This window comes from Fukomys damarensis, unplaced genomic scaffold (genome assembly GCF_012274545.1).
Source record: "Fukomys damarensis isolate Sample0158 unplaced genomic scaffold, DMR_v1.0_HiC HiC_scaffold_29, whole genome shotgun sequence".
Lineage (NCBI taxonomy): Eukaryota > Metazoa > Chordata > Mammalia > Rodentia > Bathyergidae > Fukomys > Fukomys damarensis.
Genome location: NW_022900941.1, coordinates 14,641,840 through 14,661,347, shown reverse-complemented (window position 1 = coordinate 14,661,347; position 19,508 = coordinate 14,641,840). Strand labels below are relative to the sequence as shown.

General features: G+C 35.9%; 1 protein-coding gene across 3 annotated transcripts in view; it reads left to right on the top strand.

Moving 5' to 3' along the window:
* The window catches only part of Actr3 (actin related protein 3), a 64,328-nt gene extending 60,027 nt beyond the window's left edge, over nucleotides 1-4,301 (top strand). For 2 of the 3 annotated variants that reach the window (XM_010606215.3, XM_033757223.1), the window contains exons 11-12: nucleotides 1,705-1,788; nucleotides 3,132-4,299. In XM_010606215.3, coding sequence (XP_010604517.1) covers nucleotides 1,705-1,788; nucleotides 3,132-3,227 — 180 coding nt within the window. In that variant the 3' untranslated portion in view covers nucleotides 3,228-4,299. Of the gene's footprint in view, nucleotides 1-1,704; nucleotides 1,789-3,131 lie in introns of all 3 variants that reach the window. The other variant, XM_033757222.1, reaches the window with a different exon arrangement.
* Nucleotides 4,302-19,508: the final 15,207 nt, after the last annotated feature.

Below are 19,508 nucleotides of genomic sequence, written 5' to 3'. Positions count from 1 at the left end.
ATTTGGGACTTTGAACTTGCAAGGCAGGTGGTGGAACCTCTGGGCTAAATCCCCAGGTCCTCATTTTATGCACTTTTTGACACTAACACTGCCAAGGTGATATATTATTTTTAGTGGCATTGGGTCATTGGACTCATGATATAACTGTCTTTGAGCGCTTGGTTAATGTTGCATCTACCTTCTTTCTCAACTCTATAGTTATTTTTCCTTTATGTTAATAAGACACTTGGGTAGACACTTTCAGACTATGTGACTATCCTGTTTCTCATCAAACTGTATACCACTGGTTTTAACATCTGTTGCATTTCTTCCCTAAAATAGTCATTATGGAGGTAGTTACCACATTTATTTTGCAAATTCCAACATTTCTTCTGTTTTTTAATTCTCATTTTGTTATAAGAAGGGGTTGGTTTCTCACTTTCTCTCTGCCACTACAAACTCCCAGTTCCTCATTTTGTGGCTCTATCACTAATACCATTATGGAATCATGATATCATTAGCTTTGATTCTGAATTTTTCTGTTTGGTCACTAGCAGCTATTTGAGTGGTTTTTAAGTTTCTTTTGACGCAAGCCCGCCTATCTTTTTGAACTTCTTTTTGTCACAACAGATTTTTTAGGCTGACCTCGTTCTTGGTCTTTTCTGGTCCTTTTCAGGTGTCATCACGTCCTTATCCCACCCACACCCCTATCCCCTGCAACCAAGCTTTTTCCAGTACACTCTTGTTTTAGTGGAGAATGTTATTAAGAAAACAATGGACACTAGGTATGCTTGTTACTACTAGTTTATCACATCTAGGTCTTCTCAGTGGTCAGAGCAAGGTTGTGTGTGTCCATGTGTCCTTCAATTCAGAACACCAGTGGATTCATTCTAGCTATTTGTATTTGTAAGATCCTTCCCTGACACTGGCAGTGAGAATGGCTTCTATTTCTTGAGGCAGGGCATTGCTATATAATTCAGGATGGTCTTGAACTTGTGATCCTCCTGCCTCAGCCTCCTGAGTTGGTAGGATTGCAGGCATGTGCCACCATACTGGCCCTATATATTTTTTTCAAAATTGTTAATGCATACCACTGTGAAACATAGAACTCTAACTAGAATTTAATCTTTGCTTAGTTTTTATCCTCAGCCTGAGGGGTAGAGTCAAAGTACCATGTTCTTAAATTACCTGGGTTAGTCTTGCCCTCATTTCAATATGGTTATCTTTTTTAAAAAATAAAATCAGTTTGTTTGTGCTGGCTTAATTTTACCCCATGAAGGCCCCCTCCTTTTAAAGTTGTATTTAATTTTATATTTTAAATTGACAATTGTACACAGTTATGGGACAAAGTGTGATAATTTGATACTTAAATGAAATGTGTAACAGTAATTAGTATTCTCATCTTCTTAAATATTTATCATTTATGTTTGGAGCAGCAGAATTCCTTCTAGTCTTTATAAAATATGTAAGTTGTGGAAACAAGTATAAAAAATGTGTACTGTTTGTTATTTTCTCTGTCCATTCTGTCCTGTTTTCATCCCGATCTCTTTATCAGTGTTCCAAATATCCCTGCTCTTTAGACAGCAAATGATTGTTGTTTCTGGTTTATAAAATGTCACTTGAATTTAGTATTGTTATTCTTAGATATATACATTTAAAGTTAAATGATACAGAAATTGTTACTTGCATTTACTGTTGAAATAATTTTACTGTGTCATTTTATAGCCAAAACCAATTGATGTGCAAGTTATCACACACCATATGCAGCGATATGCAGTTTGGTTTGGAGGATCGATGCTGGCTTCCACGGTGAGTGTGGCGAAGTCTTACTTGTAAATTTTAATTTTTATTATTAGAAGAATCTAATGGTACTTAAAGAACAGAACAAATTCTTTTATTTATTTATTTTTTTAATTTTATTGAGTTTATTGATACATTTTAGGGATACAGTACAGTTACATTCATTGTTGGGATCATGTACCTCTACATGGCGAGTCTTGATTCTCATTTTTTCCCCTTACCTCTGCCCTCCCTTCACAGAACAAATTCCTTTAAATGTTATCTAAATATGGCGTGGGAAATTTTATGGATTGGTAACACAGGTACATAGTATTTTCAGATCTGGAAGTCATTTCAATTTACTGTTTCTTTTTTAAAGCCTACTAGACATTATTTTAGAGTGAGTATTTTATACTATATTTTAAAATGTATCTTTAAGAAAATGGTTTTAAACATGTGGTAATGTAATCACTAGAAGATAGTTATTTTTCTTTGCAAATATTATGAACATTAAGGACAAGTTATGTTTTATTGCCCAAGAAATGTGATGTTCTAAATTGAATAAGGAGAATGTTTTAAGAATACTGTCCCCAAATCAAAACATCCTTTAAACTCCTTTGTAAGATTCTCTTATAGTCTAATAAATAATAGTGCTTTGTCCTGGTATTGCATGAAATACTAAAATGAAGGAGCTTATATCTGAATTGTTGAATAACTATACAACTTTGGATTTAAAACTAAATAGGAAATGAGGAGGTAAGATTTACTCTTAATTTTAGTCATCTTCAGCTTTGCTATATAGCCTACTTGAGTTTGTGATTTTACCCTTTGAGAATGCTGTGACACAGAGCATGGGGTAATTTATCATACCTCCAGTGACAAAGGCAGGGTGATGCACTAATTTATACCATGGCTGGCAGTAGCTCATCTGTATTTTAGAGTAATGCTGCTGCTTTATGTTACTGGTTCATGCAATGTGGGAAAACCTCAGCAGAACAGACTTAGACATTTGAGAGTCAACTTCCCATTGCTCAAAATCTCAAAACCCTAAGAGAAACAGGTATTGGGAAAGTGGGACATGAGTTAAATGTCCCTTTTCAGTTCTGTTACAAAATTTTTTTTGTTGGGGTACCAGGGATAGAACTCGGGAACTTGCTCTTGTGAAGTGTGTGGTGGAACCACTGAGCTAAATCCCTGACATGATGCAGATTTATTAAACATTAAGTCACTTTTTCTAGAATTTCTAAGCTATGTTCAAATGGTGTAGACTAATAAACATTGTAGATTTAACACTCAAAGTACCTCTTTTACAATACTATATTGAAAGATGATAACATGTAGATCTTTATAAAAATGTGTATTTTTATTTTCAGCCTGAGTTCTACCAAGTATGCCACACCAAAAAGGATTATGAAGAAATTGGACCTAGCATTTGTCGTCACAATCCAGTGTTTGGAGTCATGTCGTAAAATTGGGGTTATTGGGGTTAGGGAGGTGGAGAAGAGATAATCTTTCTGATATCCTGTTTTGTCTGGATGGCTGGTTTTGAGGTTTTAAACCTGACTTGAATAGTGAGACCAAACATGATTATACAGGAATATTTTAATAAGCATATCAACATGGAGATGTAAAAGAGAGCCAAAATGATTTTTTCTTTGGATTGAATATTTGAATCTTACTGTAACAAAAAGAAGTGGGTTTTAGTTCTTTCTGTGCCCTGATATTTTGTATATTATTGAATTATCCAAGATTTGATGGGATTTATCAGTATGTAGATAGCTCTATAATGCTTGAATTGTACACTTCTAGGTGTGCAGTGTAAGAGCTTGTTTATATTTCATACTTTTTATACTTTGAGGTAAAAAGTTAAAAGAAAAACCTAGTATTTGAGAAAAAAATAAGTGACCAAGTAAAGGATAAATTTAAAAACAGCCTCATGAGACTTGGCGTCCACACTTATGGGATTCCAGTTATTAGGATATGAATTGCTTCATTTTCCTTTCCTCCTTATCCTCCAGCAATGGTTTTCTTTGCAAGTGCTTTGGAACTAAGAAGCTAGTGTCTTGGATTAACTGGTGGCTGCTAGTGCTTTCTCATTACTCACATGTTTCTTGCTTTAAAAGGAAAGTAAAGACAAGAATGTTGGACCAGTATTGCAGTTCTGTAGTGTCGTTTCTTATTTAAAAAAAAAATAATTTGATTTACAAAATTGGTATATATAAAGCCTAAAACCATTCTAATAAAGGCACCAATTTCTTTTTAATACTTGTTTCAGGTTCTTTAATCTCTTTATAAGTTAACTAATAAATCTATTTTCTTCAAATCTCTGCAATAGCTGTATAAAAATCACAATAGTTGGTTAGCAAGCTGACTTTTTTTTTAATGTGCTCTATACAAGCAATTGTGAACTTTTAATATGTTGAGTGCTTTCATTTTGATAACTGGATCTCCATTTGATACTTTCATTTGTAAAACTCATTTGCCATCTGAAAAAAAAAAACAAACCTTTTTTTAGTGCCAGTCCCTGACATATTATGGAAAGTTAATTTTTATTTGCATTTTAAGATATCTGGATCATGAAAAAAAAAGTGAAGAAAATAAATTAAAATTGAATTACGTTTTCTAATGTTTTTTTTAAAGCATTGTAACTGTACTTAATGTTTATATATTTAATGAGGTTTCTGTTTCTGTTGAAATAGTGGGATTTACTGCAATCATGTGCATGGTAGAAAACTCATGAATGTAAAATTTCTATCAGCTATTTACTGGAAGGTAAAATGAGAGATATTTCAGTCTTTTAGAATTTAAGCAGCAAATCAGTGAAGAATGCCATTTATTAAATGCAGAATAAAATACGGATTAGAATAAAACATGGATTAGAATCTAGACGTTCAAGACGTTAAAGTGATTTTGTTTTTAACTATACAGACATACTTAGGGAATAACAGTTTTTATTTAGAGTCAGTCTAGATATTTTAATTTTATTAATATTTATGTGAATCGTAAGTCTTTGGGTATGGGAATAAAGGACAAAGTGTATGCTACAGAGTAGTAATAACATCACCAGTATGGAGGATTTTTTTTTACTTGAAACACTTTATTTCCATCTTTTCATTATCTCAAATATTTTTTCTTTTCCCTTATTACCCTTCCCCTACCCATCCCACCTTTATGAATATTGTAAGAAACTGCTTGTTGGGATGTACCTCAGTGGTAGAGCACTTTTCCTTGCACGTGGGAGTGAGGCTCTGGGTTCAAACTCCTGGACCACAAAAAGATTATTTAAGTAGTTCAAGAGAGTACTGAAAAGAGGGTTTTTTTCCCCCTCTACTTAGCCTGACTCATTGTCACATCATTATTTTATTAATGTATTTTCTGTCCTTACAATTTTTTAGACATAGAGAAATACAGTTTCCTTAATTGTATACGAATAGGTTAGTGTATGTGATGGCACTGTGCTTAGCTTTTTCAAAGATCTTTTGATGTAAAATGACACCAATAAGCAGTTAAGATTTCCTTTTCGGGTCCACTATTGTTGGCATTGTCATAAAAAAATTTTTTTTCACTCAGTATGGTTTGGTAATAAATGAATAAGGTCAAAAAAACATGCTTCCAAATCCAGATGTCCTAACTTTGGATATGAAAACATGAAGTTGCTGAGCATGGTGCTACAAGCCTGTACCAGCAGCACTCAGGAGGTTGAGGCAGGAAAAGAAGTTTGAGGCCAGTCTGAGCTACATAATGAGTTCAAGAGGAGACTGAACTGCATAGAGAGACCCTGTACATAAAAACAACAAACAAAAAAAAATGAAAATATGGTGAAAAACTTTCCTTTAGGCTTACTTGGAGAAACGACCATGAACTTAATGTATTTTTTGATATCCCTTTTGCTCTGCTTTCAGAGAAAGAGATATCTGTAATACTGTAGAAGCAATACTTTTGTTTTATGTCCATCCATCCTGTTACTGTATTGTTACTGTATCACTTCTTCAACTTACTGTCAGTTATAAATTTGGTTCAGCCAAGATAACTAAAATCTGGAGCACCGATTTATTGTCAAGCAGCATGAGCATGGAAAATTAATTACGTAGATCCTTCAACGCTTTTTGTTAAAACACAAAATATTTTTGTATAATATTGGATAAATTCTTTGAACCATCTGGGCCTTAATTTATACAGAGTACAAGTGTCATGATGATGGACTGCATTGTAGTTTTTGACTTGTAAGACTATAACTTAGCTTTTTCCCGTGATTAATTTGTTGTTGTAAATCTCCCCCCCCGGGGGGGGATTGAACCCAGGACCTTTCACTTAGGAGGCAGCGGCAGCACCACTGAGCTAAATCCCCAGCCCAGTTTGTTGTAAATATGTTACCAGTTTTTCCTTTGGAATCAGCGGCCTTTAATCAGTTGGATCATAAAAGAGATGATAATTCTCTGCATTTTAAAAACTAAGCACGTTTTGACACTTGAACCTTTATAAACATTAATACAGGGCAAGTGCTGCAAGTAGTCACCTTCTGAATTTACCCTGTTTTTTGATGGAGAAAGTGGTTGTCTGATTTCACTTTCTTTTTTTTTTTTTTTTTTTTTTTTACTGGGGGTTGAACTCGGGCTCTTGTGCTTGTGGGGGAGGCACCAGAACCCCTGGGCTAAATCCCCCGCCCAGATTTCACTTTTTTTTTTTTTTTTTTTTTTTGTACTGGGGATTGAACTCGGGCTCTTGTGCTTGTGAGGCAGGCACCAGAACCACTGAGCTAAATCCCCAGCCCAGATTTCACTTTATTGATAAAAATTTTTGGTTTGTTTTCAAAGATGCTTAAATAGATTAAGATACCTGCTCTTGCAGATAGTTCCGCAAATAGCTTCACAAATAATATGATGAAGAAGAAATTGACAACCATGCTCTTTAGTGTTTATATAATTTCTATAGAGAGGTCTAGAGCATATATCTATATGAGTAGAAAATTTCTTCCAGATAATGCTGAAGGTGTGCTCAGTGTTCGCAAAATTATTAAGAACATTGTATAAAAAATGCTCATTATTATCATCGTAAAGAATGTTCCTCTTCCCACTGGGCTAATCTATCGTATTAAAGTCCATTATTTTTCTTTTTTTAAATTATATTTATTAAGTGGAATTTGTACATGTACATAACATTTTAATCTTTTTGAGTCCCCTTCTATCACTTCCTGCTCCCTCCAACTCTTGTTCTTCCCATTTGAAAAAGATCTTCCTATTTGCTATTGTCTTTTATTTTGCTTTTTATTTGTATTTTGGGTTTCTCATATAAGAGAAACCATGAAATACTTAAACTTCCATGCTTGATTTATTTCCCTTAACATTATGGTCTCAAGGTTCTTAAGTTTAAGTGAAAATTTCTGAAACTCATTGCTAATAACTCAATACTATATAAAGCTTCAACCTTTGTACGTATAATGTACTTTTTTAGGACCTTTATAAATTTCTCTTGTCTTGATAGAATCTTAAAAATTAGTTGAAATCTGTGGTTGTCTTAGGTGTTCTCCACATCATGGCCCAGTTGAACTGATGCATTTGAAACTTGGGAGCTAAAATTAAAATATTTGATTTAAAGATTATATTAATTTAGTAGTCACAGGAGAAATAGAAAAGGACTAAGGATAGATAGAAATAAATGATTTAGGGAGAAATGCAACTAAAAAATTAAAATCAAAATTTTTCTTTTGGCACATGATACAATGCTTTACATCATTTTAGTGACTTGTACATTACATTAAGGTGCTAAATAAAAGTTTCACTTTTATTCAAACACTAAAATTCACTTCTTCTATCCATATATCAAGCTTTGGGTCTCCGATCTCAGAGGCATTAATCAACTGCCTACTGTGGTTAGACTACTACTTTAAAATATTCTGCTCTGAGAATAGGAGGTACAGAAGTATAATAGAAAAGGCACTCTATGATACATGGGAATGAGGAATATTTTGTAGTTACAGCCTGAAAGATAGTTTGGCAAACTTAAGAATTTCTTCTCATAAAAACGGTGATGGTGATTTTCAGTGAGAAACCAGTGAGTTAAAGTGAAAGTTATGAAATGGGGCTATGGGTTAAAATTACTGATTTGTGGAGTACTGAAATTCTTAATGGTAAATGTTATACCTAACAACAAAGTACAGTCTTACTCTTAGTATTTACACTGCCTTATGTATTCTTTGGCATACAGTAGTTCAGATCTTCTTAGGTAGATTTATTTAGTGGATCTTGTCAAGCTATTCAGTCATTTTGAAGTTCCATAGTGTGGATGATTGTGTCCTCTAAATACATGATAATTGAAATGTTTTGTAACATTCAGCATGAATAGAGGAAATACTACTTATTTCTAGCTATGGCTTTTGTTGATCAACTTTGATTATTGTCATTCAGATTTAATTTATAGATGATGACTCAAATTAGAAATTTCCTCCATTTTTTCAGTAAGATTCCATGGTCTGGTAGATTCCTAAACTTACATAGAATTTCATTTAATTAATGGTAAAATTAAATCTTTTTTAAAAAAACTAGGAGTACATGGGCTCTTTTCTAAACTGATTTATAAGAATTCCACTGCAAGAGGGTTAGACAGTGAGAAAACCTGAAACTTTAAAAATTTTGTGTACGTTAATGAGATAATTAAAGCATTTTATAGGCACTTACTCCTGGAATATCATGATTTCTCTTACTAAAGACCTTGAAAAATCAATATTTTGGCTGATGAAGAGTAGGTAGGAAATACATTTTAGGTATGGAACAAACCTAATTAACAGTAGTTGGGAGAGAAATGAACATGTTGTGGTGGTAAGATAATTGGGAGAAGAATACAAAATAAGGCTGGAGGATATCTGCCACTCTTAAACAGTCTGAAAAACTTAAAAATTGAGGCATTTAAAGTTGAATTAAAATGTGCACAGTTGACACCTTCACAACGTTGTGGAAATCTCAGAGTTCGATGTAATTCAACTCAGAGTTGAGGGAGCACTCAGGTGTATTAAGTGACTTGGTAAGTGACACATAACATCACAATAGTACTTTTTAGCCCTGATTCTTTTTATGGTTTACAAGTACTGAATAGCATAGCTTACTAATACTTTAAAAAATTGATTTGGCAGCATTTCTTAGCCTGCCTTACTGTTTGGGGAGAAATGATAGCAACATTGTGCTAGGTGATGCTAGAGGGATGTGACCAAGTTAAATGATGCTATATTAGTGCTGAGCTAATAACAAGACCTAAAACAGTCTGAGTTAATAAGGCAATGATCTCTAAAGGACATTTCATGAACAGAATAACTCAGTAGGGCTTTAAACTGCTTTATACCAAAGAGCCTACTTGAGCTCTTTGACATTTTGGTGAAATCTCCAAATTGCTGGTAGATTATTGTACCTCATTTCATGGTGCTTTTTTAATTTTACTTATTTATTTGTTTTGTTTTTGTACCAGGGATCGAACTCAGGTCCTTGAACTTCAGAGGCAGGCGGCAGAACCACACTGAGCTAAATCCCCGGTCCTTGTACCTCATTTCAGATTCCACTAACAGCAAGCGTAACATTCCAGTGGCATAATTTTGTCTTTTTAAAATTAGTCAGTTAACTTTAAGGGCTGGGAAGGCTTTATTAGGTTACAGATAAAAATGAAGCCTGTGATAATCCTCGGTAATACAATGCCTAGTATTTGGCAGATGTTCACGTTTTCACAATAAGGTTACTTAGATAAAAATTTGTGGGATATTTGTAGTTAAAATTTCTGACCCTGTCTCTTGACCGTATTGCAACAATTACAAAATAGGCAGGGTTTGTCTATTTTTAAAATAGGCCATGTATTTGGTACTTGAGCACCCATTTATGTCTTCACGTTCATCTCTTTTAATATGATAAATTGAAAAATGAGTCATCCTTTTAAATTGTATATGCTTTAGTAATCTCCGGATTAAGAATTTGCCTAGTGACCTTGTGTTCAGATTACCTTTTAGTTGTATGGCTAAGTCACCTGCCACTGGCACATCTCAAATAGGATTGTTTGGTTCAAACAGTACTATCTTTTTCTCCTTATTTCTCTTACAGAATGGAAGATTGAAACTCTGTTATTCCTTAGAGCAGTGGATGCATGAATAAAATGGTTTTAAGTATTTCCCTTATTTATGAAGGAAATGACTTCTCAGATTCCAAATTGATTTTTTTTTCCATTTGAATCATTTTGATTAGTATTCTTGAAACTAAAGTAGTTACTTGTCTTTGACTTTTATTTCACAAAGAAATGACTTTCAAAGATAATTTGGAAGGTGAAAGGAGTAGCAGATGTGGATTTTGCACTTTGTCCTTTAGTACATTGACAAAGCATCTTCTCCCATTGACATTGAGTGTGCTTAGATTTTCTGCACTTGAAAACAAGCCATCTGGGTTATTGAAATAATACATTTCCTTGTCCCCTTAAAAGGATGCCATTTGTAGTAACATATACTTGACTTTGACACTCTTTAGGCTGGGACAGAAATTCATAGTGGTATTAACAGCAGAATCAATTTGTAGCATCCCATATGATAATGCTCTTGAAGGGAATGTAGTGAACAAATTGTTACGTTTTTGCATCCTGGGACATTACATTTAAGCCACAGTGAAATATTTAAATGTTTAAGGATATTTAAGCCACAGTGAAATATGTTCAAATTTAAAACTGAAACTAAAATTGTTTACTTCCTTGTATTAAAGAAAGGAGAGTGAAAGAATTGGGTCACATTCTTTTTAATTTCTTTCTTCATAGTGTTTGCTGTTTTTTACATCTTAAAATATTGATTGTGTAGTGCTGGGGGTCACACCCAAGGTCCTAAGTCCCACTGATTTGCACCCCTAATCGTTTATATTTTTTTTAAGGATAGATTTTGTGCATCTGCACCCCTAATCGTATTTTTTTAAGGATAGATTTTGTACATTTGCTTTTTTTTTCAGCTTTAATTGAGTTTATTGGTACATTTTAGGGATACAGTACAGTTACATTCATTGTTGGGATCTTGGACCTCTACATGACAAGTCTTGATTCTCATTTTTTCCCGTTACCCCTGCCCTCCCTTCACTCCCTCCTCCCCTCACCATCCACAAACACTTTATTTTCATCTTTTCATTCTCTCACATTTTTTTCTTTTCCCTTTTCACCCTTTCCCTACCCGTCCCACCTTCCCTACACCTTTAGCTCCTTTCTTCCCATTTCTCAATGTCAGTAATCTTATTAGGCTCTTCTGTATTATTGCAGATTATTCACACCAGAGAAACTATTCGGTATTTACACGTGTGCCTTATTTATTTCACTTAGGAGTATATCTTCAATATGTACCCATTTTCCTATGAATGAATCTATTTTCTCATTCTGTATGGCTGAGTAATATTCCATTTTATAGAAAAACCACATTTTTTTTTTTTTAACCACATCTTCTTTATCCAGTTTCCAATTGAGGGGCAAATAGTTTCCAAGTTTTAGCTATTACAAACTGTGCCACTGTAAACATAGGTGCGCATACTTCTCCGTGATATGATTCTTTTAGTTCTTTTGGAAAGATACCCAGCAGAGGGATGGCTGGGTCAAATGGAACCTCCAGTCCAAGCTGTTTGAGGTATCTCCATATTGATTTCCATAGTGGTTGCACTAGTCTGCACTCCCACCAAGGATGGAAAACAGAAACGTTAAACTTGCTGGAAGGTAAGTTAGGCAGAACTCTGGAAGACATTGGCATAGGAAAAGACTTTATGAACAAATCCTCAGTAGCACGAGAACTAGCACATAGAATCAACAACTGGGATTTCATCTTATTAAAAAGCTTCTATACTTCAAAAGAAACCATCAGCAGAACTAAGAGACAACCTACAATGTGGGAAAAAAAATTTTACCAGCTGTTCCTCAGGCAAAGGACTATTATCAAGAATATATAAAGAACTCAAAACAATCAGCCCCCCCCAAATATAAAGACCCGATTCAAAAATGGGCATTCGAAATGAACAGACATTTTATCAGACAAAGACGTCAAAGCAGCAAGTAAATATATGAAAAAATGTTCCACATCACTGGTCATTGGAGAGATGCAGATGAAAACAACACTGAGATTCCACCTATCAGGAAATCACACAATAACAAATGCGGGGTTGTGGGGAGAAAGGAACCCTTCTACATTTGCTTTTTAATGATACAGATAATTGAAAAGATGCAAAGTTAATTGCAAGTAGTATAAATGTAAGCCAAGTTTCTTAATCTTAATTTATAGTGGCTTGATAAATTGCCCTTAATTCATGCAGAATTGAAGCACCCATAAAATTAGGCCACATTTTAATATATGTGCTCTCAAAGCAGTTTCTTCCACAGAAAAGGAAGTATAAAAACTATTATAATTTTCACATTCGCATTGTGATCTAGAACTGTGTGAGTGTCTAGAACTACATGAGTACAGTGTTTTATGTGTGTTAAGCTGAATTCTATGTGGTAGCATGGGTTGGTTTGGTCAATTGCTCTTACTATTTTAACGTAGGACTGAGCATTGTTATCATTACCCTGAGATACCTTGTGGACTTCAGCATAAAAGGGGATCACAATATTGATCATTTATTCATGTGTGTGTGTGTGTGTTCATCTGTATTGTAATTTAAATTGGCTAGTTATTTCCTATAAAAGATTTCAACTTTTTAGTGATCAAAGTCAAACTAACTAGGAATTCATGGTGTTCTGAGACTCAGGAATAACTGCTGGTCATCTCCATTGCTAGATCATTTCCCTTTTCTAAGCAGTTCTCCTGCTTAGCTTCAGTATAAGCTCACAAATGAGCAACAGTAGCAGGAGGAAGTAGTTAAAGTTCTTTAAGTTGGTGGGTGTGGACCATTTTACCTGAGTAAAAGAGAAGTGAACTAAAGTTAGGCCTTATCAAAGCAAGCATTTTCTTCCCTCTATGTGGGCTGTTAAAATTCTTCCTGAGTGTGTATAATACATATGAAATGGACTTAGCTAGCGTAAACCTAAAGCTAACACTTAAATATAATGTTATTTTGAGTTTGAGGAATGACACTTTAGGAGGCAAAGATAAAGGCTGCCTGAGGTTAAATACAAATGAGGGCTCTTAAATATTTGGAAAACCAGCATAAATATGTCTTGTTCTGACATTGCAAAAGTATTTTCGGTAGCCTTGAGATACTTTGGAGCGGAAAAAAAAAAAAAAAAAAAAAAACCCAACAAAACATTCCCTCTGAATCTTAAATTACTCCGAAGACATAATTTGTTCTAACATCAGAAACCTTTGGCTCCCAGAGGAGGCTTTAGGAATGTATGTATGTACATGCTGTTGTTGCTCTGGTCTTTGAGAGGGTTCTGTACATTTGAATGATCTACACTGACATTTGTCATCACTGCTGCTTTTATGCATCTTGTGTGTCATCCATGAGATAAGAGCAGTTCCACCAGATGTGACTGACCAACAGGACCTAGTTGAACATGGTAAGGAACACTTTTTAAGAATGTTTCCATCTGAACAGCCCAAATGCCCACTGATTGAGGAGTGGATTAAGAGGATTTCTTTTTATACAATGGAGTAATGCTGTGCCAATAAAGTTTCAGACATTTATAGCTAAATGGATGGACTTTGAGACCATACTCAAATCAGACACATTTAAATATCGCATTTTTTCTCTAGTGTGGGAAATCAAAGTGGAAGTGCTGAAATGTATAGTAGGTATTGGGAAATGGAAAGAAATGTTCAAATGGGAATGGGGGAAAAGGGAGGAGGAAGGGAGGAAGGAAGGGATGAGAAATGAATATATAAAAAGGGAAACAAAGCTTTTATACATAGATGGGGGTGTAAATGGAGTGGGGAATGGGGTAAAATAAAATTTATTGCAGTAAAAGTTTTCCATCTAGTAATCTCAGTGTTCACTGATAAACTCTTAATTACAGTTTGGCACAAAGAATTACTTTGTGCAATGGGAAGTTTCATCTGTTTATCAAATCCCAAGGGTATCCAGAACTATTAAATGCATAGAGTTAAGATTCATGTCTTTCAGTCTTGTGAACAGCTGTATTCTGTATTGTATCTCCTGTAGTTTATGTTCACTTAGGCCAGTGTACAAAGAACTTGCAGTGCATTATGAGACGAAGTAGAAAATGTTCATGTGATACAAAGGCCCTTAGCGAGTACTGTGGGGTTGAGAACTGTTTCTCACTCCTAATAGTTTCATTATGTTCTCTATAATGGGTGTGATTGTTTAATGATGTATTTGAACTAAGATGATTGAACAAACATTATTTGAGCAATAACTCAGTAGGCTATGCTTTTTTAAGAAATTAGTATATGCCTAGGGTGTGATAGGACAGAGAAAATTGTCCTCCATACAAAGAAAAACTTGACAGATGTACATTTGAAAGTATATTGTTCATGAAAACAGGATTTACATACTGCAGTATTGTGTGAGCCTTAGCTGTTTCCCTTGAAAAGGTGCCTTGTGGAAGCAACTTTTTAAAATGTATTTTTGTTGAAATCTTGTTAAAATGATGTTTTTTTCAGCGAGGGAGAGTGACTTGCCTTCGATTTTGTATATGCAGCACTCTTGTTGCCAGCACACCTGTCTGTCCTGCCACTTGACTTGGCCTAATCCTATTTTTTCTTGGCCCTGATGTGCCCACTTTGATAACTTTTAAAATATCATTTATTTTTTGATAATTAGATTCAGTACAGAAAAAAAATTTAAGTATCTAACAGTGGGAGACACTGCTAGACCCTTCCATGAGGAGATAAGTGTTTTATTCATAGCTTAGCAGGAAATAGCCTTAAACATTACTAACCAAAACACAATGCAATGTGTATTTTGTGTTGTAGTAAAGGTGGGAAAGTAAAACTCGAACTGAAAAAGTATAAATCTACCCTGTCTTTTATTAGAGACAGATAAAGGCAGCTACAAAGTTAACAGAAAACAGTATTTCCTCCAGGGACATGCTGGAGCTAGCTGTAAGTTGTCATAATTCCTTTCAAGTGAGCACTTCTGCCTTATTCACTGAGTAACTATGTTCTCTAAGATCATGGACTATCAGAAATTTTACTCTATTAGTAAGAATGAGATACTCCACTTTTACATAGTTCACGTTAACACCAAAAAAGCCTTGATTTCTAAAGAAAATGCAAAGCATCTGATAAAGGTTCTTAGATACCATGTTCCACATCTAAATGCTGTAGTTTCCATGGGTGCAGGATCTTACATCAACTTGAAGACCACACCTGATGTTCTTCAGCGTCTTTGTTCTGAGCTGACCAAAAATATTAATTCATTGAAATGTTACCATTCCCTTAAATCTTACACTGTCCGTGGTCCGTTCCTGTGTAGTTTCCTTCATGGAGTGGGTCAGTACTTGATTTTGTCAGAGTCCATGTTTGCTCCAGGAGGTTCAGGGTTGTTTGGTATTGGAGAAGTACATTCTGTGTAGAAAGTACAAAAGAAGAGAAACTAATTTTAACAGTGTTAAGAAACACTTTAAAATGTTAGTGGCTTAATTTGTCGCTCATGTTTATTTGATATTGCAGATTGGTCAAATAAGCTCAACTTTTCCATTTTGATAATTCTTAGTATTAAATGTATGTGTATATGTTTGCATAATATATGCATAACATATCCTTTTTTTTGAACCCCCCTTTTATATTGTAGTCATTTTTCTTACAACAGTAGTATCTTCCTGGAAGGTAAAGTCTTTGCTTATGATTTCACTTTGTTTTTCATTGTCTGGCCAGCATTGGGTAGTAGATGTGTTCTGTATGTACTTTCCACGTTTCCACGTTGAATTAAAAAGGCTTCTGTCTTAGCTATTTCCTTTAGAGTTCTCCCAAGTTTGAAACCTAACAGATTGTGATATACTCTTCATCACAATTCCATCTCTGCCTAATAAAGCACAAATTATCCTTAGGCAATGAGGTGCTGTGTAATTACAGCTTTTTATAGCTCCATTTATCTGCCATCCCCAAATGTCAATGAGTAGATGTGTTTGTCATAATGTGTGGTAAGTGCAGATAAGCCCCTCATCAGCAGTATCATTAGAGATGAAATAGATGCACAGGAACTAAAAGAGATGATAAACTGTCTCATTGCACACGTAGGAAATACAGAATATCATTTGTAGTTGAAAATGTACAAAGGTAAATACACAGTTCCTTGCCCCAACTTAATTTGTCTTTTAAAACTTTTCGTGTTTACATTTGTTCATCTACTTGGATAAAGGCACGGTGAAGTAAATTATAATTAGCAATAGCTCAGGAACCCAGAAAGAAATTAAAAGATCTGAATGTGGCAGCATAGAAAAATCAGCCTTGACCACTAAATGTACCTTCAAGTGAGCCATGTTCTTTATGTTGAGGGTTGGTGGTGAAGTAGAAGTTCGTGGAGAAGCCTCATGATGGCTGGACGTGGATCTTTCCTATTCTTCCAGTGACACTTTTCCTTGCCTGAAATTTAGTATGGAGTGACCCTAGCTATTCATAAAATCCACAAGTAGGAACAGAGAAAGCCTTTTGAACATCCAAAAAGGATTTGATGCAATCCCCTCATTCATGCTCTTTTTACCCAGTAGGTCTTCTCAGTTCATGTTTACTTGATGTACAGTTCTGAATCCTTATCATCTAGAATTTGCTCCATAACAATATCACTGGATTATGTTTTGAGCTAGTGGCACAGAATTTACCTATGCTCCTGTCTCCACATTCCCTGGACTCTGACAGGTTTGATGAAGCACTAATAGTCCACTGATGTGCACACTTGAAGTAGTTCTAAGTCTCCCCAACTCCTGCCACTAATTTACATGAAGGAACAAGTTGAAAGTGAACACTAATGTTCTCTACTAAATTTATTGTAATTCACTGTTTTATAATCAGTTTACAAATTGTAATCTTAAATCATTTCAGAGCTCTCACTACAGGCTTACCTTAGGCAAGGCTGCTTCAGCAACATGGGACTAAGGGCAGGATTTTCTTTCTTTCCCTCCCCTTCCTCACTCCTGCTCCTTTCAGCATAAGAGGCTCTTTAATGAGATGTTTTTGCCAATGTGGTACCTATTCTTACAGATTCATTATGGCCAGACAGGGCAACAGTTGGCTTTGTTGACAATGCAGCCAGCTCAGGGCTTCCACTGATGAGCCACCCAGAGGGGCAGCTGCCTACAGGCATCAGACCTACCATTCTCTGAGTTGGGTACTGCTCATCTTTGCTATGTCAGCCCCACAAGCCTACAAACCCCATCTACCTTTCATGGCCGTAACTCTGAAGCCGGACAGACATCTAATGAGAATAGCATGCAGATGTTGCTAAACATCAAGAAATAATCTTTTGGAGTCCACTAATCCAGGTGAGAGCTTCCTGGAAATGAGAGAACCACATTATTGAGAGGATAGTCTTTGTTAGATCTATGATTTAGATCTAAAATGGCCCCCAAAAGTCTCAAGTGGGGCATGATTGGATCATGAGCATGCCATACTCAAGTAGATTATTGGTGTTCATAGATCAGTGTGCTGTTATGAGTTACAGTGGCTGTAGGTTGGTCAGAGGGGGCATGACTTGGAAGGGTGTGTTCTTGTTCCTCGCTTCTCCTCTTTCGGCCTCTTCACTGCCATGAGGTGAACAGCTGTTCTCTGCCAGGCTCTGCCATTATGCCTTTTCTGCCTTGGAGCTAGCCAACTTTGGACTGAACCCACTGTGAGCCTTTAAATTGTGTGTATAAAAATGTTTTGTTCCAGTGATAGGAAAATCACTACTACATATAATTGCTACTGGGAGTAGGTCATTGCTGTATATGACCATGTTGTTTAGATTAGAAGTCTTTGGAACTTGTTTGCAAGAGGAATTCAGAAAAATTTGGAGAAGTGGATCAGAGTAACCATAGATTGCTATAAGCGGAGCTTGATAGATGATTTTGGTTAGAGCCCAAAAGACCAGAATGCTGGTAGGAATTTGGAAGACCAGGCTCATAAGGTTTTAGATGGGAAGAACTCTATTGGAAACTAGATTAGAGACCATGTGTGTTTGATTTGGTAGAGAACTTGTCTACATGTCCTAAGACTGTGAGGGTGAATTTAAAGATGGTGAACTAATGAATCTGACAGAAAATGTCAAGGTATCCCCATGTTGAGGCTACGGTGAGGCTACTGCTGGATACTTTTTGCCAGATTCACAGTGATAATCAATACAAAACCCAGAGCTAAATAATTTGAAAAGTTTGCAGTTCATCAGAAAGGAAGTGCCTACAAAAGATTCCTTAAAAGCATCTCAGAGTTGAGCAAAACTCCACCTATCACAGGCTCAACAGTGTAAAACTGTAAAACTCATTTGAAAAGAATCCTTGAAATGATTACTTGAGATAGATGAATTAGTTCCCCAGGATTCATTTCACTGTGCTCAGCTATCCCAGTACTCAGAGGTTCCTGCAGCCATAGTCCAAGGCAGCGAAGCTACTGATTGAGCTGAAAAACTGGCATCATCCAGGTAGTGCTGGTTTTTCAAGCATGTAGAATACAAGAGTTAAGAGGGTCTTAGTCACTGTCCTCACCACTGAAAGAAAACCCCAATTTAAAGGAGGAGAGATTTATTTCTCACAGTTCAGAAGTTTCAGTCAATGTGCAATAGGCTTCAACACAAACGGCATGGCAGAAGGGCCTGAGCAGAGGTAACCCACTTATGTCACGTTATCCAGAAAGAGAAGGGAGGAACCAGGGAAAGCAGTTTACACTTTTAGGTCACACTTGCAGCTTCTTGCCTCTTTCAGCCAGACCACACTTCCCAACAGCACACTCAGACGCTGAACTCGGCAGTGGATTCATCCACTGGTTATTACAGGACCCCCATGATTTAACAATCATCCCAAAGCCCTGCCTCTAGGTACCTGAGAATTGAGGGAACGTTTCAGATCTAAACCATCACATGGAGGCATCCATCCAGATTTCAGAAAAGACCTGGGCAGCTGGGCCAAAATATGTGACATAGTCACAGTCCTTAAGAGGTGTGAGATGATTGCATGAGGCAGTGAGAGTAAAGCTGAAGATACTGTGGGGAACTCAGGAAAGTAGGGATGCCAGGAACATGGAATGACTGCTGAGAAAAGCTGCATGCTATATAAAGCTAGCCAGAAGTGTGGGTTTCTGTGTGGGCTGCATTATGCGATGCCTTTGGAACTTCCATCTCACCCCACCCTGTCCCTACATGGTGGACACAGAGCTACAGGATTTAGCATTTTCCCTGATGAGTTTCAGTCTTGCTTTGGTCCAATCACTTTTATTCCATACTCCTCTCTTAAAATGAGAATATTTTCTCTGTGCTATTGTAAATTTGGAGTGTTTAAAAAAAATTTTTTTTGTCTTTATTAGGAATTAGCTAATTATTTGCCATGAGTCTCAAGAGAAGACTTTGGACTTGGATTTTCATCAACCCTGGAACTCTTAAAGATTTTGGCAACTCTTAGAAATGAAATACATACATTTTGTATAATGAATTGGACCTGAACCTTTTGGGAGTCAGGGCAGAATGTTATGGTTTGGATCTAAACTGTCCTCCCGAAGTCTTACGTGTTGGAAAGGTGGCTTAGATCACGGGAGATACACTCATCCATGGATTAATCCATTGAGAAGTTCAGTGCTGTTAGGCAGGGCCTGGTTAGAGAAAGCAGGTCACTGGAGGTATGGCCTGGAAGGGTATACTCTCTCTTCCCCTCTCTCTGCTTTTAAATGCTGTGGCATAAGCAGTCTT